This window comes from Oenanthe melanoleuca, chromosome Z (genome assembly GCF_029582105.1).
Source record: "Oenanthe melanoleuca isolate GR-GAL-2019-014 chromosome Z, OMel1.0, whole genome shotgun sequence".
Taxonomy (NCBI): Eukaryota; Metazoa; Chordata; class Aves; order Passeriformes; family Muscicapidae; genus Oenanthe; species Oenanthe melanoleuca.
In genome coordinates, this window is record NC_079362.1 from 12,678,921 (window position 1) to 12,696,851 (window position 17,931).

General features: G+C 40.0%; 1 protein-coding gene across 1 annotated transcript; it reads right to left on the reverse strand.

Moving 5' to 3' along the window:
- Nucleotides 1-397: 397 nt before the first annotated feature.
- Nucleotides 398-4,170, reverse strand: LOC130264973 (uncharacterized). Its single transcript, XM_056513672.1, is given in 2 exon segments — nucleotides 398-1,502; nucleotides 1,537-4,170. Coding segments are annotated over 2 exon segments (3,471 nt in total). The 5' UTR covers nucleotides 3,903-4,170.
- Between the last annotated feature and the right edge of the window lie 13,761 nt (nucleotides 4,171-17,931).

Below are 17,931 nucleotides of genomic sequence, written 5' to 3' on the forward strand. Positions count from 1 at the left end.
GCACTGACCGGTATTACCCGCACCGAGTACCCCCTTCGGGTTTTATTCTCTTTTAGAATACCTACATTTATGTCCCCATAATCAAAGCTTTCTCTAATCCACACAATGCATGAGAATTGTCCTACCTGATCAGCTTGCATATGAGACATTGTCAATGTGGTGTTACCTCTTTGCTGTTCCATATCCCAAAATGTCACGATTCCTTCTGTAAATACTTCGTCTGTGGTGATTTGTTTCCAGGTTACCTTTACTTCTTTTAATCCAGTTCTCTGGTTGTCAGAAAACAGACAGGTTAAATTTACTCCCGCACCTTCAGGCACCATTACATCTGGCTCCAGAACTGTAATTTTAACAAATGCTTCTCCCACCTGCATTATACAGACTAATGTCAAAAGAACTAAGTCCTTGCCCTGAACACCAGCTTTGTTGCTGACAGAGGCTGTACTTCCCATCTTGACGGGACCTTCTTGATTCGAATGTAGTGAATCCAGTTTTCGATCCCTTGGACTTTCACTGCCGTGTAGGTAGTCATGATCACCTGGTGAGGACCGTCCCATACTTCTTTCAAGGGTTCCGTATTCCAGTTCTTCACATATACTTGATCTCCTGGCTGTATGTCATGAACAGGATTCTCCAAGGGCAGGGGCCGGTTCCACTGCAGTGCTCCTCGCAGCGCTGTAAGGACTTTATTTAAAGACAAAATGTAACTCAACAGTGCCTGATCTCCTACTAAGTGAGGGTCCCCTTTGTAAGTTGTAGCATGATATGGTTTGCCATACAAAATTTCGTATGGACTTACTCCTATCCTTTCTCTGGGTTTAATCCTGATTCTTAGCAAGGCTAGAGGTAGTGCCTGAGGCCACTGTATCTTTGCTTCCTGACAAATTTTCTTAATCTACCCTTTTAATGTCTGATTCATCCGTTCTACTTGGCCACTAGATTGTGGTCTCCAGGGCGTATGGAGATTCCAAATTATCCCTAACACTCTGGCTACCTCTTGGACTACTCTAGCTACAAAGTGAGGTCCTCTATCTGAGGACATCCCTAATGGGATTCCAAATCTAGGGATGATTTCCCGTAGTAAAGTTTTAATTACTTCCTTTGCCTGGTTACTCCTGCATGGGAAGGCTTCTGGCCACCCTGAAAAGGTACACACATACACCAGTAAATAACGGTACCCTTGTGCTTTTGGTAGCTCTGAGAAATCTATTTGCCAATAGTCTCCTGGTTGCGGCCCCACTTGTAACTTTCCTAGTTGTATTTGCCTTCGTGTCACTGGGTTATTTTTAATACAGACTGGACACATGGCGTTAATCCGTTTTGCCATTGTTAACATCTGATTGGAAATCACCTTACGTTTTAAAAATTGTACCAATGCGTCTGCTCCCCAATGGCACTTGTTATGTTCGATTTCTAAAATTGTTTTCATTACTTTTGTTGGCAGTACAACCTGACCTTCAGCAGTGACATACCATCCTTTTTCGTTCTTCTGGGCCTGAACAAATTGAGCAAGCTTCTCATTCTTCTTGTGTATACCATGGTTTCTGCTCAAGAAAAGAAGTGGCAGGGTTAATTCGCACTGGCAATAAAGCTAATTGTGTCCATACCTCTCGAGCAACCTGTTTGGCAACTCTGTCAGCCAGCTTGTTTCCTTGGAACGCTTTTCCCTCTTCATTTTGATGTCCTTTTACATGCATCACTGCTACTGCCTGAGGTTTATGCACTGCTTCCAATAGTGCTAATATTTGTTCTTTGTGCTTAATTTCTGATCCTTGAGAATTCAACAGTCCTCTTTCTTTCCACAGTGCTCCATGTACATGTATTACTCCAAAGGCATATTTTGAATCAGTCCAAATGTTTACTCTTTTCCCCTCACTCAGTTCTAAGGCTCTTACCAGAGCTTGTATCTCGGCTTTCTGGGCTGAAGTTCCCGGGGTTAAAGCTCGAGCTTCTATTATTTGTGTCAAAGTCACTACTGCGTATCCCGCATACCTGGTTCCGTTTTCCACAAAGCTGGATCCATCTGTAAACAGTTCCCATTCCGGATTTTCCAAAGGCTCATCTTTCAGGTCTTTCCGGCTGGCATACACCTGTTCAATGATTTCTACACAATCATGTGTCAATTCGCCTCCTTCTTCCTGGCTGCTGCTCCTAAGAAATTCTGCTGGATTGAGATGATTGGTTATTTTTAATTCAATGTCATCCTGTTCTCGGAGGAGTGCCTGATATTGTAACATGCGACTCGACGAGAGCCAATGCCCCCCTTTTTGTTCCAAAACTGCAATGACCATATGGGGAACAAATACTTCCATCCTTTTTCCCAAAGTCAATTTTCTGGCTTCTCGAATTAGAAGCACTGTTGCTGCCACAGCCCTAAGACAACTGGGCCATCCGGCACTTACAGAGTCTAGCTGCTTTGAGAAGTACCCCACCGGGCGCTTCCATGAACCCAATTTTTGGGTGAGAACCCCTATTGCCAGTCTCTGTCTCTCATTTACGTATAGTTGAAAAGGTTTTGTGAGATCTGGCAATCCTAGTGCTGGGGCTTCCTTTAAAGCTTGTTTCAAACTCTGAAATGCCTTTTCTTGCATTTGTCCCCACTGAAACACAGGGCCTTTGGCTGCTTCATACAGAGGTTTTGCTTTCAGTCCAAATTCCGGAATCCACAAGCAGCACCACCCTATCATGCCCAAAAAGGATCTTAACTCTTGCGGATTTCGTGGTGTGGGTATGGTGCAAATTGCTTGTACTCGATTGATTCCTAACTTTCGCACCCCTTGTGAAATTTCGCAGCCTAGGTAAATCACTTGGGTTCTTACCAGCTGAGCTTTTTCTTTCGATACTCGGTATCCAGCTTGTCCCAGCATATTAAGTAATTCAATGGTGAGTCTAAGGCAAACATCCTTTTCTGCGGAGGCTATAAAGATATCATCAACATATTGTAGGAGAACATATAAACAAGGTGATTCTTTTACCTGAGTCATCTTCCATTCTTCTAACTCTCGAGCCAATTGATTTCCAAAAATAGTTGGTGAGTTTTTGAATCCTTGTGGTAGACGCGTCCAGGTGAGCTGCTTCTTGCATCCCGTGTCTGGGTTCTCCCACTCAAAGGCAAAGTATTTCCTACTTTCAAGTGCCAAGGGGATACAGAAAAATGCATCTTTCAAATCAATCACTGTGAACCACTTAAATTTTTCCGACACAGCTGTCAACAATGTATACGGATTAGCTACTACTGGGTGTATATCTTTAGTGATATTATTAATTGCTCTTAAATCTTGAACTAATCTATACTTACCATTTGGCTTTCTAACTGGGAATATCGGAGTATTGAATTCTGACTCACATTCCTGTAAAATTCCTAAGCTAAGAAATTGTTCAATCATGGGTGCTATTCCTATTCGTGCTTCCAATTTCAAAGGATATTGTTTTACCCTTATTGGGGAGGCTCCTTCTTTTAGTTCTATTACAACCGGTTGTGCCGCTTTTGATTTTCCAGGTACTCCTGTTTCCCATACCCATGGTACTACAGCTTGCTCTATTTCTTGTGGTATTTCTACTGCTTCTACTTCTTTCACTACAAACAGCTTAGCAATATTCTCCTCGGGAAATTCTAATCTTACTCTACCTTTTTCAAATATTATCTTTGCTTCTAACATTGACAATAAATCCCTCCCACATAGTGATTCTGGGCTATTTGGCATATATAAAAATCGATGGTCAAATTCCTTCCCCCCAAATTTTATATCTAATGGCCGCAAAAATGTTCGTTCCTCAACTTGTCCCGTAACTCCCACTACTTGAATAGTAGAATCACTTAAAGGTCCTATCTTAGTGTTGACAGCTGAGAATGATGCCCCTGTACCTACTCTAAATTCTAACGGTTCCCCATCTACTTCCATTATTACCTTTAAATCCTGGTCTAGTCAGCTCTGATTCTGGTAATTCCCCATCATAAAGGCCTGGGCGACACCTTGTGAATTTCCCGGGAAAGCACCTGTATTTCCATCCCCACTGGCTACAATTCCTCCCCCAAAACCCATTTTTCATTACTTTGCAAGAAATGTATCAAAGGTGTAATAATGTCAGGATTCAGTGTACCGTTCCTAGGCCATTGCATACCATCGGGTTCATATAAAGGCCATACATGATTACAAAAATCAATCAATTTCTTTTTACTTAGCTCTTGACCAAAATTCCCCGCAATCCAATGTTGTAATAAGCAGCTTAAAGGTAAATCGTCCGGGATTTCCATCCCGGAACTTGCTAGAGTTTTAAACGTTTTCAAAGGCATCATTACACTTTTTTTTTTCTTTTTCTTCTTTTTCTTTTTCGTTTTTTTTTTGTTTTGTTTTGTTTTGTTTTGTTTTGTTTTTTGTTTTTTTTTTTTTTTACAATACACACCACACACAACACTCACACCCTTACCACAAATCTTGCCTTTCTCGTCGCCGCGAGTGGCAAGTGCTGAACCTGCGCAGTCACTGCTGCGTCTGACGGTCAGTGCCTAGGCTTTTCCACAACCTTAAAGACGTCTGTGACCACTGTGCGGAAACGCCGTTCCGACTTAATAGGCAGGCCCCCCCCCCCTTTCCCTTGATAAAAGGAATAAAGCACCTTTCGGGCTTACCTCCTGGTCGTCCGTCAGGCGCGGGGTCGGGCACGGGTTGATGTCCTCCCCAGAAATCACCTGGTGCCGGCGTGGAGGGGATCAGCCCACGAACCGCCCCTGCCGCCTCCGGAGTCCCACCTGGGTCGCCAGAAAACTGTTGCCCGATGCCCCAAAAAGAACACAAACTAACAGAGTTAGTTTATGCGGTGCTTTATTCAGGGCCCGGGGAACCTGCGGACTAGCGTCCAAAGTCAGGATCCCACAGTTCCCTTTTTCCATCAGGTTTTTATACCTTTTTACAAAATGGTCTACTTGCCAAAGTACACATTCTTCAAGACAATACAGATACATAAATCTTGTAGATATTATTCCTAAAAGTTATAAATTCTGTATGCTTGTCTACTCAGAACTATAGGCTACCCCCCTTAATCCCCCTTGCATGTTTTCTCATCACCAGAACCCTTTATTTATTATTATACTTTAGCCTTATCTTGTAAGTTTCTAAATGTTCTATATGCCCTACTGATTCCTTATTGTTTTCTCAGTTCTACATGTCCTATACGCCCTACTAATTTCTTTAACTATTGTTTCACAATGTTGGTTTCCAGGGCCTGTCCGAAAACTGCAGTTTTCTAAGCCTTAGCATGACTACTACTATATCTACATTAGTCCTTTTTCTCATTATTTCGGTATCAGTCCAAGATCATAGACAGCAAATCCATAGGAGAAGCATCTGCCAATGGTGGGGACTCGAGGAGGAGCTTCATCTGGGGCCCAGACCTGGGAAGTGGCCAACACAGTGAAAGTAAGGACCCCGCATCCACCAGCTTTGTCTTCTGTGAGGACAAGACCTGACATCGGAGAGTAAGAGGGTTCCCATCTGTTTTTCTTTTCTGAGCTGCTGTGTGAGCATTTTTTCTTTCCCTGATACAAAAGCCAGCACCATTTTGTTCCTTTGTGCCATGTGGCTAGACATTTTTTTTCTTTCCCTGGCATTTTGGGGTTATTTATTCTGGTGGGGGGGGGGTATGTATGTGTGTGAGGACAAAGGTTCTGACAGTTCAGTATCCAGCATTTATTATTTTTTCCCCATGCATTGTGGAAAATTGGTTTGTCAATAAATGGTTGGGTTTTTTACACTTTCATCAACTAGTATTCATTTTTTCATTGGCAAAAAGGGTTGTTGGAACACCTTTTTTTTGTTAGAAGAAACACTCATTCCAGAGTGTTCTTCTCCTAAACTTGTCCCTAAACTGTTTAGAGACAGCTTCAAACTGAAAGTCAGTAGGTTTAGATTAGATACTGGGAAGAAATTTTTTACAACGCAGGTAGTGAGGCATTGGAACAGGTTACCCAGAGAAGCTGTGGCTGCCCCATCTCTGGAAGTGTTCAAGGTCATATTGGATGAGGCTATAAGCAACCTGGCCTGGTGGAAGGTGTCCCTTTCTCTGGCAGTGGAATGGAATGAGATGAGCTTTGAGGTCCGTGCCATGCTATGATTCTACAATTACTAAAGTTATCGAAAATAAAAAACAAGTGAAATTTCTTTCAATTGCTCCCAGAATAAATATAAACATATACATAGTTTTCCTAAACACAGTATTTATAAACATGGTACTTGATGTTGTTATGTCAACAACTGTAAATTAAAGGCCTTTGGTATTGTAAATACTGAATAAATATTGTAAAAATTTTGCATTTTTATATTAATTCACTGTGGGTTTTTGTTCCCCCTCCTGTTTTGTTGATTACAAGATGCAGTACGTGTAGTTAAGTTGTTTATAGTCAAAAAATGAGCCAAGGTTTATAAATATATTTATTTTGACTGCTAGCTGAGAGTACTGATAAGCACTTAACTGGGACTTGAATAAGTAACAATGAAGTCTAGAAAACAAACTGAAATGCTGATTCATTCAATATAGTGCAAGTCATGAAGGCTATACTTTTCCATGCAAATATGCTGCTGTACTTTGGAGGTGCATTACTGGAGTCAAGCACAGTCTTAACTCTGAAGGCTACAACAAGTTAACTATGTCATGTTCCACTACGGGGAACTATGAGGGATTCTTTTAAACGGCCACCTCAGACAAAAGCAGAAAGAGGGCAATGTTACATCTGAGAATCATTTACTGATGACAGAAACTGTGTATCCCTACCAGAGGAGGACAGAAAAAGTAAAAGCGAAGGAGAGAAAGAGACAATCAGAGGGAGAGAGAAAGAGTGGCGCTACCACCAAGACTTTGGAGCGCCCCCTCAGTGTCCGCTCAGCCGTGGCGACTGTACGCTGTGAGCCAAGGAGACTTTGCAGTCGGGAGAGGCGGGACGGCCTGACGGGGCGGCCGCGGAGGGTGGCCTTGCAGTGACCAGCGGCGCGACGAGCGGCGAGGTGGTACTCAGGGGGCATTGGAGCAGTGGGCAGGATGGAGTGCAGGGCTGTGGCCGGCTGCTGTGGGATCACGGCGGCGATCTGAGCCGTGGATGGGCAGCGGCAGGCTGCTGCGGGAGTGAAGAAGGGGCGAAAGCAAGGTCAGCAGGCAGGGCAAGCAGGCAGGAATGAATGAAGCAGGGTAGACCGCAGGGAGAACAAGCAGGACAAGCCAGACGGAACAAAGACAGGAGCAGCTAACAATCAACAAACAAACTAGGCCAGTTGTGACGCAATGAATTGCTTTTATATCCCAATGCTTCTGCCATAGTCTGATCTCTTGAAGTTGACTGGGTTGGTCAGGGAAGTCTTCCCTGGGCAACAGGAGTTTCCTGTCCTCTAGGGGCAGTCGTTTGCAGCCCAGTGGTGTAAGTTTTCTCTCCTTGTATTGTCAGGCTAAGTCTCCCTGATTTACCAAAATAAGACTATTGGTCTAATACTGATACTTAACTGTAATGGACAAAAGACTCTCTAACAATTTAAAGTTAGAAAGTGTATGTTTATTCAGCAGCTGCGTGAGGTAATCCTCTAATACACACTGCAAAATCACAGGTGATCACAGAGTCTATTTATTGGTGAAGGATTCAAACAAATGCATATTCATAATAACAGCCCCTCCCATCCCCCGCTTCCTATGGTAATTAGCTTGAATAGCTATTAAGCATGCGTGATTGACTTCTTAAATTAGTCTGGGGTCATTTTTGTGGAGAGGGGTCTTAAAAGGAGGAAGTAAGGCGAGTCTTCCTCACCCTAAACTCTTGACCTTTTCTATCAATGACAATACAAATGATTTCTGGGAATAGTCCAATTTTCAAAGAATGGGTTTCTAGTTGCATTCTTTGGGTCTGCTCACTAGTTTTGTCTTTTCCCGTTGTAAGCGCAGCTGAGCAATATAAAATGACAAACAATCAATTTTTAAAGTTTCAGATGACTACTCCCTTCTAACTTCTAACTTTTAGTTATTTTCAGCAAGGTAACTAAAACCCTAATTTTCTAAGAATAGTGTTTCATACCCAGAGACAGATTTCCCACGTTTTTCTAAAGGGGCTGCCTGCTAGGGACTGTAATGCTTGCAGTCTCCTCCCCCTCATGAGTGCTAGCATGTGAGAACGGGTTAGGACTGCCAGCATTTGTACATCTCTAGGAACTTTCTGCCCGATGCAAAAAAATGGATTTTTAACCCACCATTTGGGAAATTTAACTAAATAATATTGAGGCATAAATAAAAATTAAATTGCACAGGCATCACATCAACAGGAAGAAAATACAATGCAATGAATTAACACTGAATGAAACTTATGCCAATAATATTAATTTATTTTTGAAAATTTCCCAGAAGAGCATCAACTAAATGAAGTTTTGTTTGTCAAAAAGAGATTTCAAAAGTCACAGAAGCATATATCATTGAATCTCATTGTTGGCAGTAAACCTATGTGTCAATCTCCTTCAAATACTAGTATCTCTGAGCTGTATTACAGAGTAAATTCATGTTTGTAACACCCATAATTGGGACATTCCAGAAAACTTCTGAATGCTTGCTTGCTGGTGCGTGGGTATTTTTTTTCTGCTCTGCTATTGGTACTTGCAAATATGGTGTTCATACGCCCTGAAAGGGTAGCTAGAGGAAGTTCAGAGGACAGTCACATCTGATGAGGGGAAAGACTAAAAATGTAGTCTTCATCAACCTAGAAAAGAGATGACTCAGGATAGTTAAGACAGCTTCATAAAACCACAAATGGCACGCGGAAGGTGAATAACAAATGATTGCTTACTGTTTCTATGGATTATCCATATTTTATTATTGAAAATAATGAAAAATGGAGTGTAAATCACAAGATGCATAGTCTTTGTTTCCACTGATTTTAGTAATTTTACAGCTATAGAATCTGTGGAACATAAATGATATACAGTAGGGCAAAATGTGTTTTGTGTGATGCAGCTGCCACAGTGCTGAACACAAGTGAAAGTCAAAAAAAAAAGGACAAGCCTACACTGCAGATGTAGTAAAATGTATTACCAAGAAGTTAATGAGAAATTTCAAAAAGTCAAAGTGTACTAAATTTATACTAGAGTTTCCACTAGTACCAAATGTACCAAATTGGTACATTTCCTGCTTGTAAGAACATAGAATGAAAAGTACCATAGGTTTGCATGGCACTTTTTGAAGGTAGGAGATAAATATATATCAAGTTTTAGTTACTAGAGAAGAGATTTTCTGATTATTAACTTTTTTCTGCTGTCCTTCAACAGGCTAACTAGGGAACAATTATTGCAAATCAAAATTTTCAAAACAAACCTTAGACTGTCATCTCAAATCTCAGTTCTATTGCTGAGATGGAAAAACATCCTTTTCTTTGATCTTTTGTTAAGGTAATAGGTCTAGACAAAAGACGTGTTTGCTTTCAGAAAATAAAATGGCAGCAAAGTGGAACTCTTTGTTTTATTTGTTGCAGGAAATATTTACAAGCCTTCTCCAAGTCACAGACAGTCTTCTCTCACAAAGTGGGTTAGGCAACTAGGGAACATACCTGGTAATAGTTTAAAAAGGACAAGCTTACTCATTAAGACATATTTGATATGAATGGGCAACTTTCACCTCCAATGTGTTCTGACAGATCACCCATGCTTGAAGAAATCTCAGTCCCCGTAAAGAGGTAGATGAAACTTAAAGCTGTCATGGTTTTAGACAACTAGTTCTGCCATCAGTATGCCTTTGGTTAGGGAAAAATAGGCATATATGTATGTTTTAATCCTAAAATATCCCATTTTTTTTAGCAAATTTGCATGAAAAACAGAGCATTGTTGTAAGTTGTAGCATCAGAACAAGGAATTGGGAGGAACTGTCCATACAGTTGAAAACAGCATTTCCCCACCACAGCTGTTTTCCAAGCAATATTCTCATATTCTTTAAATGGTCTTTTGTCAGTGTCAGGAAAAAATTAATCACAAGGCAGAAGTTCAGCTCTAGATCAGACAAAACTCCATGCCCAGCAAATACCAGTTCCAGAAGGTCTGTACATAAATTAAAACAATGTGATCTTACTTCTCCAGAATCAGTTTCAACAACACCAGCAACACTCAAGTGGTGGCAGACCAGAACTTCAGATTTCAGGATTATCTTCTACTAGCTGTTCCTGAGGTGTGCATGTTATGAATCCTGAGCATTTCAGAGCTTAGGCCCTAACAGTCCCCAGGAAGGATGTGATATAGGTCAAAACTCAAAAGCTATGAAGTGGTCAGGGATTTATCAGATATATCATCCTTTCCCACATTTATCAAAATATTGCTTTGTACTTAAGGGCAGTTTATTTTAATAAAAACCAAAAACCAAACCAAAAGAAAAAGGAAAAAAAAACCAACAAAACAAACCCCACAACTGAAAAAAAAACCCAACACCAAAAAACAATCATCAACAAAAAAAAAAACCCACCCACCATGCTTCGTAAAACATTCAAAATTTCAATGAATCACCATAATTGTGTAGAAAAATTCTGTATCCAGGCTCTCCCAAAATTTCTCCTCAAAAAAAAAAACCAATGATGGAATGTGTAGGAGACTTTCAGAGAGTAGGGTGTTGTTTTGTTTCTCTGTTTCATAAGTCCTGGCACTAATCTGATGATTTTCTGATATATGCTGGTGCAGTAGCAAAACAAAGCAGAAATATAAAATCTGCTATTGGTTATCAGTATCACACTGGAACTAACACAGAATTGTAGACTCAGTTTTTTTATACGTGAGGGAGAACATCGGTTGATCTGCTGACTTCAGATCTTGGCTCCTTAGTCATTACAAACACAGTGAAAAGACATCACTACTTCAAGAAATATATGTTGAATGAGGCTGAGAATCTGGTGCATGAATTCAGCCATGCAAACCATTACTAACACAAAGAAGTTATTGTTAACGGTTCTGTTAGCATTTTACAAAAGAAATCTATACTCACAGCTGTGACCTGCCAGCTATAACATCTGTAACCTATAAATTCTAACTTGAATGATGATAAAATTGATTTTCAGATGGCAGTGGGGCCTTTAAAAATCCATAAAATGCAAAACCAATTCATGTTACAATCTAACAATCTAATTTATATATTATTTGACATACATTATAGCCAACTGCTTTTAAAATGTGCTAAATACAGTACCCTGTAAAGCTTATAGAGGAGTTAAGTTGTAATTAGGGGCACTATAACAGACGTATCTTGAATGGACTACTTGGAGCTGAGCCAGCTGCCAGCTTGCAGTGCTGTCTACTAGAGTTAGCTTCATCATTGCATTTCTGTTTCACTGCCATAGTAGAGAATGCAAAATAACTCACAAGATCCATACTTTCATTCAATTACCTGTGCAATCCATCTTCTCTAGAAACCCTCCTGTGCTTTTAAATTAATGTGTAAGACTTTTATGAAACCATAGAATCATTTAAGTTGCACAAGACCTCAAAGATGATAAGGCTGAATTGGTAACTCAGCACCACTGTATTCATCACTGAACCATATGCCCCGGTGACATAACCACATGCTTTTTTAATAGTTCCCAGGATGGTGATTCCACCACTTCCCTAAGCAGCCTATTCCAATTCCTGATCACCCTTTCAATTAATAAACTTTTCCTAGTGTGTAATCTATACATTCCCTGACACAACTTTAGGCCATTTATTCTCATCCTGGAATGCCCTTGTGAGTAACTGCTTAAAAATACATTTGTTGTGTTCATAAATAGCAATAAATTTGCTTTTGTTTATCAAAAAATAAAAAAAAAAAGACAAATTTTCCATAGTTTTCTATTAGTGTTTCTCCCAATTCTTGCTTTATCATTTAAATGACGAAGTCTTTGGATAATTTCAGGTCAATAAATGAAACCATTGCTAACAAAAGAGTGTTCAGACTCTGCTTAAGCTCTGTTTCAGCATCATTTAATCTTGAGGGCAGTTCAGTGTTTATAATTCAGTGGTTTTGTGGTCTCTGGATATGATGGACATGTCAGCTTGTTAGGTTTTGCAGTGCGTTATTTAATAATATATCATTTTATAGAACAGTAATAATATTATAAAGCCTGTTTCTGGGAAGTTTATACACTTGATACAATCATACATCATTACCCTTTTAATAATTAATTTACTTGTGTGCATTTGTACAAGACTTCAGCCCGTAAATCTAATCTTAGTTTGATGTTGAATTAATTTTTGCCTTTTTTGCTTTCATATATTCTCTATATTCTTTACACATACTTTGTGGCTCTGTGGCCTATTACTGTATTCGTATCTAGCCCCAGTACCTTTCCCTACCTTCTCCGTACTCTGATAGGCAGAAGGACAAAACACAGTCCAGATGCTCCAACCTAGGGGTCCAAGGCCTGTCTTGGTTCTTCCTGGCAGCCAGGGTTGAAACCAGCTCTTCAAGACACATATTCATAAACAAAGTTTAGTTACTATCTGATGGGGGAGGATTTAGAAGAGGGTTGAACTGGGAGAGAATTATCTCACCACTTATGTCTCTAATAAGGAATTTTTGTCAGTTATGATGATTTGCTAAACTTAAAAAACTGTATTTACTCTGTGCTAGGGTGGGTATTTTCCATATCTGTCCCTTGGAGGCCTCCAGTAAAGACTAAAGACCAGCCTTAATATTACCTCCTATACTAATATTATCTTGAAAGCATGTTGTTTCATGTTTAGGTTCTTTAAGGCATCAAGTTAAGAAGCCACTCTCTCAATAGTCTGCAAAAATTATTTCAGTATGCAAATTATGGCTAAACCATAAATGTGGATTTTCATTCTTTACTGATACTGCCTGAAAATGAAAACTTCATTATAAAATTTTCCCTTTTAGAGAGAGCCAATACAATTGTGGCATAGCTTTTTTTTCCAGGACAGACATGGAGTCACACTGCTGCTATAGAATGAATGAAGATTGGAAATCCAGGTTATTCTACAATTATTTTTTATAAATAAAAAGGACTGAAGACTTAGTTTCAATTATTTAGGAGTGCATAAAGGAATTTTATTTCCATTTTCTATGGAAATATCACTATATGGCAGGTGAACATCTAAAGTCTTATAACACTGGAAGGATAAAAAGTTTAAAAATCAAAACTAATTTTCTTATTAAAACCAAAGGCAGATGATCAAAGGTTAAATGGGAAAACAAAACTTCAAAGGATAAAAAGTCAATCTAGTTCCATTACCATGTTCTAAAATATGATTTCAAATAGACTTTAAAGATAGATTACTTCACCAATACAGGCACCTAAGGCAACAGCCAAAACACAAGATGTTTTCCAGAACAGCAATAAAACATGGGAAATTTTTGTCAATACTTTGCATCAGAATTTTGTTTTAATATAATTTAATATGATATAATAATACAATCTGCAGTTGTATATAGAATAAGAAAAGGCAGAGAAGCAAACGGGCAGGGAAACCCTTCTCCCACTGGATGTTTACAGAATCAGAGGATGATTTGGGTTCAAAGAGACCTTAAATATTATCTCACTCCAACCCACTACCATGGGCCACTAGACCAGGTTGCTCAGAGGATCACTCAATTCAACTTTGAATACTTCCAGAGATGGGACAGCCATCGCTTCTCTGGGCAGCCTGTGCCAGGGCCCCATCACCCTCACAGGGAAGAATTTCTTCCCATTATTTAATCTAAAGCTACCTTTTTTCAGTTTGAAGCCATTTCCCCTTGTCTTGTCACTACATACTCCCATAAAAAGCCCCTCTCCATGTTTTCTGTAGGCTTCTGTCATGCATTGCAAGGCTGCAATTAGGTCACCCAGAAGCCTTCTCTTCTCCAGGCTAAGCAATTCCAATTCTCTCAGTCTTTCCCCATAGTAGAGAAGCTCTGTCCCTCTGAACACCTTGGTGTCCTTCCTCTGGACTCTCTCTCCAGCAGCTCCATGTCCTTCCTGTGCTGGAGGCAGTTCTGCAGGTGGGTTCTCACCAGAGTGGGGCAGAGGGGCAGAATCCTCTCCCTCCCCTGCTGCCCATGGGGCTCTGGATGCAGCCCAGGACACACTTGATTGTCTGGGCTAGGCTCATATCCAGCTCTCACCTCCAGCACCCCCAAGTCCTTCTGGGCAGGGCTGCTTTCAATCTGTTTATCCCCAGGCTGAGCTGGCACTAGGGATTGCCCAGGTACAGCATCAGTACTTAGTTGAACCTTGTGAGATTCAAGGAAAAAATAAAGTGGTATTAGTACATTACAAAACTCTGCCCAATAGCTTATCCTAACCACAGGGAATGTCCTCCTCTAGCTGAGATGGTAAACATGTCATACTGGCAAGAACTGCTTTGCAAGATACATTTATAGATATTAACAGCTATGTATACATATGCACAAACAGAAAGCATAACTTATCAGGCTGTTGAAATTGTGCATGAAGTAGTAATACTCTGTATTATTAAACTTTTCCTAAAAATGCTACATATTACATTCTCATAGAATATATCAACTCTCCTTGATGCACTGTGTTCTCAGCAAGACAGGCTCTCTGAAAAGATGTGCATTCCAACACTGAAGTTACAGTCCAAAAAACTGAAAACAGATCTAAATTTTCTTACACAAAAGAAGTATTTGTACTTCAATAAGTATTCCAAAATCTTGGAAATTGTTCTTTAAAATGTTATTGATAGGAAAAAGTGAATGCTGTGAGGAAGCTTAACTTTTGATGTGCAACTTTTGATCCTGTACAAGATATATCTATTAACTTAATGCACAATATGTAAAAAACCAAAGTTCCATACACATAACACATTTGAAATGTATTTGTGGTCACATTACAGAAAATAGTATTTTTCAGTACAGTCCAGGGCACCACAATCTGAATTTATACAGTGTACACAAATGAATTCTTCTACAGAAGTACCTGCAGCAGTGCCACTTTACTGTTTACTTATTTAATTCCATGCTGTGTTATAAAGTTAAGCACCAGTTATATTGGATAAACCCCTCTGTAATACAAATGGTTTTGGAGAACTGACAATTAATTGCTGGGTTTTTATTATAATTTTTGAGTCTTACCTCCACAAGTCCTGTATATTTAGTGTTAATGTGAAACTAGCAAAGTTTATAAAATATAAACTAAAATATAAAACATAATATAGTTATTATGTTTTAATATAATTAATTCCAAAAATAGGTAAAAATAAATCTAAACAGGAAACACTAACTGTAGAAATAAGGTCAAATAATCTGACAGGCAATAATTTACATTTTATCCCTTAAAAGGATATAAATGTTAGTCTGACTGACCTCAATGCCAGGGAAGGCTATGGAGTTCATCTCAAGTGCTATCATATGGTGCATAGAGAACAGCCAAGGGATCAGGATTTGTGAAAGGCACATCCTGCTTGATCAACCTGGTCCTATTATGAGAGGACCCATTTGGTGCATGAGAGAAAGGCTGTGGGTGTTGTCTGCCTGGACTTTAGCAAAGACTTTGACGCTGTTCAGAATGGTTAAAAAACACTTTGAAGTATATATATGTACATGCACATGTCTGGGTCCTGGTTGATGGCAAGTTGAACATGAGTCAGCAGTGCCTCAGCAACCAGGAGGGCCAACTATCCTGTAAGCATCAGGTACAGCATTGCCAGCTGGGAAAAGGAGGGGATTGTCCTGCTCTGCTTTGGGCTGGGGCAACCTTACTTCAAGTGATGGGGGCAGTCTCAGTGCCACAATCAAACTACTAGAGTGTGCCCAGAGGAGAGAGATCAAGATGGTGAAAGGTCCTAGAGGCAGAGCTTACAAGGATGAGATCACTTGATTTGCTCATCCTGGAGAAGAGAAGGCTGAGGGTGACCTCACCATGAACTACAAGTTCCTTGAAGAGGGAAGTGGGGGTAGAGGAGATGATATCCTCACTCTGGGAGCACGTAAGGAAAGGGAATGAAGCTGCCTCAGATGAAGATTAGACTGGACATTGGGAAATGGTTCTTCACTGAGGGAGTGATAGGTCACTGGAATAGGTTTCCCACTAAAGTGGTCATGGCATCAAACCTGTAAGAGCTAGTGTGTCTGGGTGATGGTCTTATACAATGCAGTTTTAGGTAGTCCTGTGAGGAGAAGAGAGTGGCACGGAGTGGAAATTGTGTTACCTTGAAGATTATAAAATATAAAAATTCTTGCCTGGAGTACTCTCAGTATTAGTTATTGGAGGTTTAGTTATTATATATTAGTTATTGGAGGATAAATCCTCACTTTCTGGGTTTTTCATCCAGTTAAGGAAACATCATAAAGTTGAATCATAAAGTTGCTTCTCAGTGTAATTTCACTGAGCATCTACAAAGGTCATCTGCTCCTCCATATCTCCATTCCATCACCTGGCTGAGCCTTGGCTGTAAAGGCCAGTGACTGAGTTATAACTTTCTCTGGTAAATGGCCCTCACCTATCTGTTCCAACAAATTCTATGAACTTTTCTGGGAGTCTCAGTATTTTGTGTCTTCTCTGTGTCAAATGTGGTACAGATTCACTCACAGTCAAAAAATTCCCAAGAACTACATGAAGGAAACCTTAAGCAAGGAGGGAACTGACAATAATAGGTCACATTTGCCTTATTTTCTTAGGAGATCAAATTAAAGAGATTCCTCGTTCATATGCTTATCAAATGATGGGCCGAAGGAAAACAAAGCCGTGCCCAATATTGTTAAAATGCTAGCTGCAAAGGAAACATTAATATCTTGCAAACAAAACTCACAAAAAATAGATTAGTTATGCATATAACAGACACAGCCCTGAAAGAGGGTAAATAATTTTTCACAGCATCAGAAAGATAACACCTTTAAATTGCACATAATGTATCTTTTTTTCATGGTAGCTATCCTCTTGTGCTGGTTTTCTCTAGACTGCAGTTAGTTTTCTTCACAGTATCTGGAATGTTATGTTTTAGATTTGTGCCAAAACCAGTGTTGATAACACAGGGATATTTTAGCTATTATACCACAGGGCTTGCACTGAGCCAAGGGTTTTTTTGCTTCTCACCGCAGCAGTGAGCAGGGGCGTACAAGGAGTCGGGAGAGTACACAACCAGGATAGGTGACCTCAGATGAACAAAGGGATATTCTAGACTATATGGCATCATGCTTTACATATAAAGTTTAGGGAGGTGGAAGGAAGGGGAGGATGTTTGGAGTGTTTGGCTTCTCTTCCCAATTCTTCCCTACAAGTGATGCAAACCTGTGTTCCTGGGGATGGCTGAACATCAGCCTCCCCACGGGAGCATATCATTCCCTGATATGCTTTCTTTGCATGTGTGGCTTTTGCTTTACTTATTAAACTGTAGTTATCTCAATCCTACAGTTTTTTTCACTTTAACTGTTGCAATTCTTTCTACCGTCCACCAGAAGGCAGTAAAAAAGTGGATGTGTTGTGGCGTGTTTATTTTCTTCTGTTTACTGTTATAATGGTTTGTTCCTATGTACCTGTGCTTTCCCCATTTGGTTTGTCCCCAAGTTATATCCGCCCCTGAAACGACTTTGTTTGGCATTCACCGCCCCTTGTTCCATTTCCTTCCCTGTCCATCATTGTAACCGTGCCCCTTGTTCCAGTACCTTCCTTGTCAGTCGCACGCTGGGCCAATCCGCAGTTGCTCTGCCCCCCTGCATACACGATATGCACATCACACATCCAATAATTAATTTGCAGTTTGTCTAAGCACCCTAATTCCCCTTAAATACATAGCAAAATTTTACTGACTTCAGACCCCCTACTTTATGATTTTATTTCCATACAAATGAAATACTTCCTAGATTTTGTATCTCTAAAGACAATTTCAAAATAAAATACTGAGTGCAAAACAGGTATCGATTGAGCCCAGCAGATATTTTGAGGTACCTGAATAATTTGGAGAAGACGATTATTTTTCTGGTTTATAGCTTGTGGTAACCTTG